This window comes from Ursus maritimus, unplaced genomic scaffold, assembly GCF_017311325.1.
Source record: "Ursus maritimus isolate PB19 unplaced genomic scaffold, ASM1731132v1 scaffold_12, whole genome shotgun sequence".
Classification (NCBI taxonomy): Eukaryota; Metazoa; Chordata; class Mammalia; order Carnivora; family Ursidae; genus Ursus; species Ursus maritimus.
The window spans coordinates 61,692,025-61,702,531 of record NW_024423564.1 but is presented as its reverse complement, the minus strand read 5'-3'; the positions used below and the strand labels follow the sequence as shown (position 1 = coordinate 61,702,531).

Below are 10,507 nucleotides of genomic sequence, written 5' to 3'. Positions count from 1 at the left end.
ATAACTTCTATAAGGCTTTTTGAAATAGTGAAAATCGCCTGTGAACTCGAGGTCCATTTGGTTCAATTTCCCTCCTGGTGTGAGGCTACCTCCTGCAGTATCCCTGAGACCGGTCAGCCTCAATTTGAACATGTCCCTTTCCCCAGAGACTGGGGACTCAGCCCCCACAGAGGCAGCATGTTCAGCCTCAGAACACCCTCACTTGCCCCAAGTCTTCCCTTGGTCTTTCCTTGTAGCTAACCCTGTTTCCCCTCCTGCACAACGGCTCTTCAGCCACGGAGTTTCTGACAAATGAACACCTGGCCTTGCAGTCCCAGGAACAATTTTAGGAGGTTTCCTAGAGGGAGTGAACTTCCAGCTGTTCTGATGCTTTATGTCACAGAGAATCTGGAAGGGGCTCATCACAGACCCATAGGGCAGGAAGGCACCCCTTTATACACACGCACCTCTCGGGTTTTTGGTTGTTGTTGTTGTTGTTTTTGATAGTAGTTATGTTCTAAAAGTTGCTGTGAACATTAAATTAGTGAATACTGAACCATTGCTCCTAGGAAAAATACAGGGTTAGACTTCTGCAAGCCTCTGGTTTTGTCAACCTATCAATACCTAACCTTCCTTGTTTTATGTTTCCGTTTAGAGGCACCTTATTTAATATATAGTTGATTCATTAACATTGAACTCAAGGCCAGTCACACTATAACTGATGTCTGAACTAAGTTTATCTAACATCTACTTTCTTCATAAGGCATATCATACCCCCCCTTTTTTTAGCAATTAACTATCTTGGTTTAATTAATCATATTTCATAGAAGCTGAAAACACTAATTTCTCCTTTATATGAATAACCCAAAGCCCTATAAATCACAATGCAGAATACTATATAAAAGAATTCTCATAAAAACTGGCTCTTTTTCATCATGGGGCAACCGCTGTAGTTTCCTCTTACTTGTACAGCAACTGACTGAGTGCATATTCTTCTTTGTGACCATCTAAATTTAGGTAAGTACAAATGACAACAAAAATTAAAATTTCATCTCTAATGAAATGACCTTGGAAATAATGTGTATTTCCATGACACCAATACTACCGTTTTCGGAGTCACAGTAAAATACACAGAATTACATCTGTAATTAATATGAATGCCAACATTCTGAGCAATAATTTGTTACATGGCAAACAAAATCGAGAAAGCAACCATCAAACAAAAGAGCTTCACACAAGACAAATTCCAGGACAGCATATGAGAACAGCTGCTACTTCAGTGAAAGGTTTCTGGCATAACTGATGACAAGGGTGCCAGAGACTGTTCCAATACCAGCACAGAAACCAGCCACTCCCACTGTTGCAGCACCTGCACCAATAAATTTGGCAGCAGTATCAATGTTTCTGCTGATTGCACTGGTCTGAAACTCCCTTTAGATTACCGAGACACACCATTCTGGGTCTCGTTAAATATCGGAGAGCCTTTGTGAGGTTACTTAATTTCTATTACTGCTATTATCTAGCCTCTGAGCAAGATAACACTGATGTAGAATTTGGTCTATATGCAACTCTGGATCAAACTCGGATCAGAGTGGGTATGCAGGTGAGCTTTTTGCTGCAGGCGAACATCTTATGCAGGGCAATGCAGCTGGAGGACCTGGGTGACAGGCTACCTGGTCTCCTCTCCCGAGCTTCCCTTCTTCCTGAGGGGTGCCTGCCGCAGCCACGCCAGCAGAGATCAAAGGATTGGCCCCTATCATGCCCTTCTTGCACTTAGGAACACTAGACAGCACTCCAGGCATTATGCTTGTGTGCCATTTTAAGCAGCAAAAGTGTAAACAAAAACCACAAAAACATGAAAAATGTGGGACTCAATAGACCATGAGACAGATACTCGTTTGCAGCATGAGAGTTGAAACAAGAAGGCAGACAGGGCATGGTATTGTTTGACCTTAGCTGGGAACAGATGCCTGGGGCAACTCAAATTTTTTTGCTACCTCAAGAGCTCTTTAAATATTGATTTTGTGGTTATAAATGAATTTTTGTGAGTAGGCAAATTTGTAAATTCAGAATCAGCAAATAAAAATCATCCTACATGTGTGTATATATATATATATATATATATATATTTTCTCAATTAAATGCTAAAGGTTTTGTTGCTGTCATTCATTTCATCCTCATAAAACAACATATGGGAATTGGTTTGTTAAGATTTCAAATCCACTTGTTTATGACTTAAATGCACTTGTTTCGATCTAAGGGTGAATTTGGGAGGCCATACGAGGATGATAACAGCCGAACTATTGTGCGACCAAGTTCTTATAGATAGGAACGTGTGGAGAAACAACTATGGCATAATAGATATTTAAACTTTAAATATCAAGAATTTATGAGGACTTACTGAGGCTGTTTGGTCTGGGCAAGGCTACTTTTTGCTGATCTCTGAAGATCTTGAGACACTTGGTCCTGTGGTGGCCAGGCTATTCTTGGTCCTCAGTGGTGTTAAAGACACAATGGTCTGAGGAAGAGAAAGACATCTCTTCCTGCCTTGACAAGGCTAGTCTTTCTTGGTGGTGGTCAACAGGGTGCCAGCTAGCTGTGTGCCTCGGTAGCAAGAAACCTAAGCTGGCAGCTGATTCCCACCTTAGTTGGAAGGATTGATTCACAGAGGACCAACTCGTAGACAGCACATCACAACTAAACTTGGACTTTATTTCTTCTCATTTTTGCCTGGAACTATAATGCAATTAATCTATCTTTGGTTTGGAGTATGTTATTTCTTTACTAGCTTATTAAGAGACATTAATCTGTATGCTACTGGCTTGTGAAATATTACTCTTATAAACTGGAATCCCTACAGGGAACCTGTGCTACATGAACTATTGGCAAAGACCAGTCTCAGTGTCTGGGCATAATTTGCTGCAGCGAAACAAGAGTGAGTTTCAGAGATTAACAAAGGTGGTCACATAGCAAGTAAATGAATTTTGGTTGTTTTAGACATATGGTAAAATACTCCCCACGCTCTGATTGGTGTACAGCCCTATGAGTTTTAACACTTGCACAGACTCTTTTTTTTTTTCTTCCAAATATTTTATTTATTTATTTATTTATTTACTTGAGAGAGAGAGAAAGCGAGAGACAGAGCACAGGGAGAGTGGGAGGGGAAGAGGGAGAAGCTGACTGACTCCCCGCTAAGCAGGGATTCCCATGTGGGGCTGGATCCCTGGACCCTGAGATCATGACCTGAGCCGAAGGCCGTCGCCCAACCGACTGAGCCACCCAAGCGACCCTGCACTAACTGTTGTAAGTACCAACACTAACAGGATACAGAACAATTACATCATTCCACAGATTTTTCTCAGGCTACTCTTCTGTGAGTCTGGTTCCAGGCCAACCCCTGCTCTCAAGTCAGTCTCAGGCGCTACTCCAGGCCACACTCCCTCTCATCATAAAGGACTTAAACCCGGATGGCTGGACTAGGTTATAAAGCTTTTTTCCGATGTTTGATGTGGTCTTGGTCTCCGACCCCCTCGTGAGTCGGCGACCAGAACTTCCGGACAAAGGACTACTCAGCATTCCCTTCCGCGAAGGAACGCGCGCTGCCGGGTCCTCTGCGCTTGCGCAGGCGCCCTTCTCTCTCACCCTCTCACCCAGTCTCTGCCGCCTCACCTTGCTTGGCCACCTCCGCCCCCTCACCGCCTCCTGCCCCCCCCTCCCCTCACCGCCTCCTGCCCCGCCCCTAGCTCTGAGCGATCGCCGGCGTCGCCTCGGCTTCAGTCTGCGCGCGCTCGCGTTAGCTGCGTCAGGACCTGCTGCACCCGCCTCCGTCCTGCACGACCTGAGCCATGTCTCTGGCCACCTCTCAGTCTTGGCCCCTGCGCCGGGTGTTCGTGGTGGGGGTTGGGATGACCAAGGTAAACAGAGCCGCGGACCCCCGGAGGTGGGCTCCCTGTTCGGCTCTGTCCGGGAGAGGCCGGGGAGTGAGGGAGTCCCGAGGTGACCGGGAAACGGGCGCCCAGGTCAGGGCCTGGCGCTGTCCGGTGGTTTGTCCTTTCTGCGGGGAGGGGGGCCCCGGCATCCCCCTGCTCAGCTCCGGCTTCTTGGTTCTTGGCGACTCGGATGGGTTCTGGTTTAGGGTTGTCTCTGAAGTGTGGTAGTGTCTGGGGGTTAGTCCTGTCGCCATTTCTTTCTCGTTCCTCCTTGCCTTTTCTCCCTGGATCAGAGTTGGTGACAGACACCAACATAACCCAAAGTCCACACCTCCTTTGATTCTGAGTGGAATCCCAAGGCATGTGGACCGTTGATGAGGCAAGATCTTCCTTACACTGGAAAGGAAAGCAGGTTGGGAATGCCCCCAGCTCTCCACACCCAGGAATACTCTCTTGAAGGGTCCCTTTACGGTTAGAAGTGAGGAGGAGGAGGAGAAACAGTGCTGTTCAGTGTCGTGGCACAAATGGCAGGTTTTCTGGATCCTCTGACCTCCTTTCTGTTCCTCAAGCGGTACTCTGGTTCTTAGGAAGCCAGGGTCCCCCAGTCTCGTTTCTCGACACCCTCACCACTCCCACGTTCTAGTAATGCCAACTGCTGTTAGTTTCCCCCCACACTCTGTTTTATGCCTCTCCTTTGCTTTTCTTGATCTCGCTGCTTGTACCTGGGTTGACTTCTGTGCGTGTTTAAAAGACCGTTTAGATCTTCTCCAAGATCTTATCTTGATCCTCCTGACCTTTGCCTGTACTTTGCGTTGGTGCGGATACCCCCCCGCCCCGTCCTTTTGGAAAGTTCAAGTTACACCACTTCACTTTCACAAAAGACCTACGTTACTACCTATTTTTGTTAACTAAAATTCGAAGAGGATTTTTGCTTTTAGAAAAAGGCGAAAAGTGAAAATAGCACCCGGCATTTGTTCCGCAGGGAGTTGTTACAGAGGCAGTGAGCACCCCAAGCAGCAGCCAGAGTGGGACTGCTGAGCTCCTTCCCTGAAAATACACTCAGCATCTCAGCATTAAGCTGCCATAGCTTTGTACTGTGTCTGTGAGCATCTGTGCTTTATCTTGATTTGTTTTGTGCCTTCATTATCATGGTGAGTCCTAAGGTATCAGAAAAGCCTAAGAGGTGATGTTTTGGGGTCCAAGAACACTCAAAAATATTTCCATATAAGTTAATGGTAGCTGCTTCTTCACTTTATGCCATTTCAGTTTATGGAAGTTTTTGTAGGAACACAATATTTTTGATAGCAGGGGAAACCCATACTTACTATGTTATACTAAAGTTCTCTTTGTATGTTCATATTCTTCCTTAGAATGTAAACTCCTCCAAGGTGAGTACCATGTCTAATTCGTTGCTGTATCTGTAACACCTTGAAAGTGCCTGGTGCCCGAAGATCCTAATGAATGTTAGTTGGACAGTACTAAATGGATATACTTTGTGAAAGAGAGTTTCTAAGGAGAAGTTCTCTTTCTGAGAAAACAGCTTATAGTTTTTATTATCTTACCAAATGGGGTGAGAGTACATAATTTAATCAAATCATGTAAGTAGAAAAGTCACCTAATCATTATAAAGCAGATACTTGGAGCTCATCCTATCGTTTCATGGGAGAGGGGACTTCTAATGTAGGTGGACAGTAAAAGCTTTTTAAGTATGACATTAATGCAGTCAGATCCTGTCGAATATCTGATTATATTGGCTGTGTAGAAAAGCACAGAACTTTTTTTTTTTTTTTTAAATGATTTTTTATTATATTATGTTAGTCACCATACAGTACATCCCCGGTTTCCGATGTAAGGCTTGATGATTCATTAGTTGTGTATAACACCCAGTGCACCATGCAATACGTGCCCTCCTTACTACCCATCACCGGTCTATCCCATTCCCCCACCCCCCTCCCCTCTGAAGTCCTCAGTTTGTTTCTCATAGTCCATAGTCTCTCATGTTTCATTCCCCCTTCTGATTACCCCCCCTTTCTTTATCCCTTTCTTCCCCTACCGATCAACCTAGTTCTTATGTTCCATAGATGAGAGAAATCATATGATAGTTGTCTTTCTCTGCTTGACTTATTTCACTTAGCATTATCTCCTCCAGTGCTGTCCATGTTGTAGCAAATGTTGAGAACTCGTTCTTTCTGATAGCTGAGTAATATTCCATTGTATATATGGACCACAACTTCTTAATCCAGTCATCTGTTGAAGGGCATCTCGGCTCCTTCCACGATTTAGCTATTGTGGACATTGCTGCTATGAACATTGGGAGCACAGAACTTTCTAACCCTTTGGGAAGTAGTTTGTTTCTTTTTCCAAGTTAGGAGGTTGAGGTGTGGGCAGTATTACAGTATTGAGGGAAGAGATTGGGAGTGTGAAGAACAGCTTTATTAATGTACTTATTAGGCCAGTTCCTTCTAGGTTAGATATTTTGGAACTTGGGGCAGGGTTTGATGAAGAGGGAGAAACTTATCTAGTAAGTTTTAAGCTCTATTGGTAAATCTCTAATGGTTGGATTCCTGTGTTACGGTTCTTAATTTGAATAGCTGAGTTCCTGATACAACTTGAAGTTCCCTTCATGAAGTTTTATTATCAGTGTAGGACATAAGTTAGAATTCCTATGGTGGGTGTTGATAGCTTTTAATACAACTAAATCACCACTACCACCAGGCTGATAGCAGGCCAAGTCCTTTTGCTTAGGCTGCCTACCTTCTGATATGCCCTTTTTTTCATAGATTTACGTTCTACCTATTTCAAGTACTGATCTGACTTCATCTATTTTGGCTGCTGTAACAGCAATACAAACAGAGTGGGTAGCTTAAAAAACAAATACTTTTTTCTCACAGTTCTGGAGGCTAGGAAGTCTGAGATTAAGGCACTGGCAGATTCAGTGTTTTGTGAGGTCTTGCTTTCTGGTTCATAGACAGCTGTGTTCTTGCTGTGTCCTCATATGGCAGAAGGGGTGAGGGAACTCTCTGCGGTCTCTTTTATAAGCATTTTAATAACATTTGTAAAGGCTCCATCATTATGACCTCCCAAAGGCCCCACCTCAATCATTCAGTCATATTGGGGATTAGATTTCAATATATGAATTTTAGGAGGACACAGACATTCAGTCTATAGTAGAGTCCAAGTCCTATGTTTTCTTAATTCTATTTCTTCAAATTGCTCTAAGTTATTCTGGTTACCTTTTTTTGAAATTCTGGTACCCTTGTAGCTAGGACCAAATAATTAAGCACTTAATTTTTCTAATTTTATGTATGATAATTTCATGACCCACAGAAGAAATACATCTTACATTACAACCTCATACACACACACACACACAAAACTGAAACAAGTTTGCTAAAGCAACACTTATTTGGGAAGCTCTAGGTCAAATGTTCTAGGTTCTTAAACAGATACATTGAGAGGAAAAGAAAGTAGTGGAGGAGGACCTGTAGATTAAAAAAGAATTAAAAGACCCATAAAATTTTGATAAATGAGCAAGACTAAGCTGTAGTGTCTACAGATACACATGTGGATGATAAAATTATGAAATATTAAAACAAAGTGATTACTGTAAGAGTAAGGATAGTAACTACTATGGGGGTGGAAATTGAGATTGAGACAGGGCTTAGAGAAGTTTCTGCAGTAGAAGGCAAAGTTCAGTTTTTTTGGTGTGGGTGGTGGTATCAAAGGTTTGGGAAAGACACACGCTAGGTAAAGAATTAGAACAGATTTTAATCAGTATAATGTTCTTGGGAAAGGGAAAAAGTCCAGTGTGAAGTCGACTCAATTTTGATCTGTATAGCGGTGACTGGGTGTTTTAAAGGGAAAATGAAGGAATAGGGAATGAATTGGGGCTCAGTAGTGTCAGGGAAGTGAAAACTTACAAAAGTGGGAAGAGGGACTTGGTCCATGTGAAATCCATCTGGGTTTGCTAACTGACATTTATCCAAACTTAGGCTCCTATTCTCCCACAGGGACTTAAGAGACAGGGACCCTATCTTCTGGTGTTTGTGGAAACAAATAGTAACTTTTTTTTGGTAGCCTTAAGGGACTTTAAGTAGGGCTAGGATCATCCTAGGGATGGGGACTTGAGCTACTGGAAACTGTGTTAGTGTTTAAGTCTTTATAGGCCAAGGCCAAGGCTTAGTGAGGAAGGCTCAGAGGAGCCTGGCTAGAGTAGAAGGGGAGAAGAGAATCTTTGTCAGTGGTTGCAAGAGTGTTTGCCTTACAATAATTTGTTAAGATAATTTATATATTTACTTTTATTACTTACATAAAAACTTTTTAAAAAACTAAAACTTGAATTTATTTTTATTTTTTTAAATTTTTATTTATTTATTAGTGCAAAATGGTGGTTTTATTAAAGCATGGGGACAGGACTCATGGGCAGAAAGAGCTGCTGCCTAATTTATTTATTTTTAGATTTTATCTATTCATTTGAGAGAGAGAGAGAGAGAGTGTGTCAGACAGTGGATGAGCAGTGGGAGGGGCAGAGGGAGAGAGGAAGCAGACTCCCCTCTGAGCAGAGAGCCTGATGCAGGGCTCAATCCCAGGACCCCAGGCAGGGCTCGATCCCAGGACCGCACATGGGGCTTGATCCTAGGACCCTGAGATCATGACCTGAGCTAAAGTCAGAAGCTTAACGGACTGAACCAGCCAGGTGCCCCTAAAACTTTGTTTATTATTATTGTTTTTTAAAAGTTTGTTTATTTATTTATTTATTTATTTATTTATTTATTTATTTATTAGTGATCTCTACACTCGGCATGGAGCTTGAACTCACAACCCCAAGATCAAGAGTCACATGCTCTACTGACTGAGCCTGCCGGGTACCCCCAAAAGGTTAAAACTTTTAAGAATGAGACAGTTGATAACTCTAGAAAAAAAATTGTACCATAAAGGAAGTGTAATCATAGCACACAACTTTGCCCAGCACTGAGAAATATTTACTTACTAAGGTAAATACTGACTGAGTACTGATTTAATAAAAAATTATTTATTCAGTTGTGTAAATGGGATGGGGGAAGTGTAAATGTATATGTGAGGGGGCCTAAGAGACCTAATCCTCATTGGCCCTTATTGGAGATTATGATATAATTTCTTAAATTGTTAAAGAAATAATAGTATAAGAATATTTAGAAATATGGCAGTTTATAAAAGAAGAAACATCTAAAAGAATTAAAAGTGGATGTTTGAGGAGCAAGTAAGACTAGTGCAGGGAGAGTAGTGAAACAGGATTGCTGTTTTTATAAGCTTTATGGTGCTTTTTGTTTGTTTGTTTTGCATTCTTTGATCAAAAACAAACAAGCCAAACTAAGAAAACAGAACATTACCAGCACCTCAGAAATCTTCTTTGTGCTCTTTTTCAGTCACTGGCTCCTCACCTGCAAAGGCTTACCATTACCCTGACTTCTGACCTTTAATACTATAGATTAGTTCTGGCTTTATCATTCAATATTATATTTGTGAGATATCCATAATTTTAAAAAAGATTTTATTTATTTATTTGAGAGAGAGAGAGAGAGAGAGAGAGAAAGGGAGGGAGAGGCAGAGAGGGGAGCAGACTCCCTGCTGAGCAGGGAGCCAGATGTGGGACTTGATCCCAGGATCATGACCTGAGCCGAAGACCGACGCTTAACTGACTGAGCCACCCAGGTGCCCTAAGATTCATCCATAATTTTATGTGTAGTTATAGATTGTTCATTCTACTTGATGTCATGTAATTCATTGTGTGAACATAACCACAGTTGATCCAATCTGCTGCTAATGGATATTTGGTAGTTTCTTTCTTTCTTTTTTCTTTTTTTTTCCATTTGGTAGTTTCCACCTAACCATGCTTTTACTTTTGAAAGAGTAATAGTCTATGTGTTTATTTGCTTGACCAACTATTTAAAAATTGCCTTGATTTCAGCAAGGAATGGGAAACTGCAGTTATTTCTCTACATCGATGATAATTTAATCATTAATTGGTATTACCAGTTGGAGCCTAGCATACTGCTCTCTTTATGTAAGTGCTCTCTATAAATGATCTGACTGTAGCTAGTGAACTGAAGAACGAGTAGGGGGAGAACAGGAAATTTCTAGATACCGAATTGGGGGATTACGAAGGATTCCCTAATTCAGGAATTATGAAGAAATTAGATGGGACAGATATGGGAACAAATGTTAAATGTTTTCTTTTGGTTCAGTTCAACAAGTATATTTTGGCATTGAGCAATGAAATGTGGTATTATGTCAAGTCTCTATATAGTATTTCAAACAGGGTTTTGTGACTCACTGGGAGGTTGTGAAATCAATTTTGAAGGTTTCCTTTAGTCTTAAAAAAATTGAAATGGAATAGGAAATATTGTATCAATATAACAAGGATAAGTATTTCATGAAAATTTAGCTTCAATTATGTATGTATATATGTGTTTACTGGGTTTTGTCATAATATGTGTTTTATGGTGGTTTGCAGTCAAAATTTTTTGAAAGCCATTTTTTGTTAGCACCCCCACTGACTAGCAAACCAGTGCACTTCATCTAATCTGTCACCCAGTTTGGTAGATTTTACTTCCTTTATG

At 41.6% G+C, this 10,507-nt stretch overlaps 1 protein-coding gene and 1 pseudogene across 1 annotated transcript in view; one reads left to right on the top strand and one right to left on the bottom strand.

Annotated features, from left to right (window-relative positions):
* Window positions 1–1,162: 1,162 nt before the first annotated feature.
* On the bottom strand, window positions 1,163–1,608 carry LOC103670705 (annotated as a pseudogene).
* Window positions 1,609–3,686: 2,078 nt separating this feature from the next.
* SCP2 (sterol carrier protein 2) overlaps window positions 3,687–10,507 on the top strand; it is a 116,357-nt gene continuing 109,536 nt past the window's right edge. Inside the window, exon 1 of the mRNA XM_008699183.2 lies at window positions 3,687–3,893. Coding sequence (XP_008697405.2) covers window positions 3,825–3,893 — 69 coding nt within the window. The 5' untranslated portion in view covers window positions 3,687–3,824. The remainder of the gene's footprint in view (window positions 3,894–10,507) is intronic.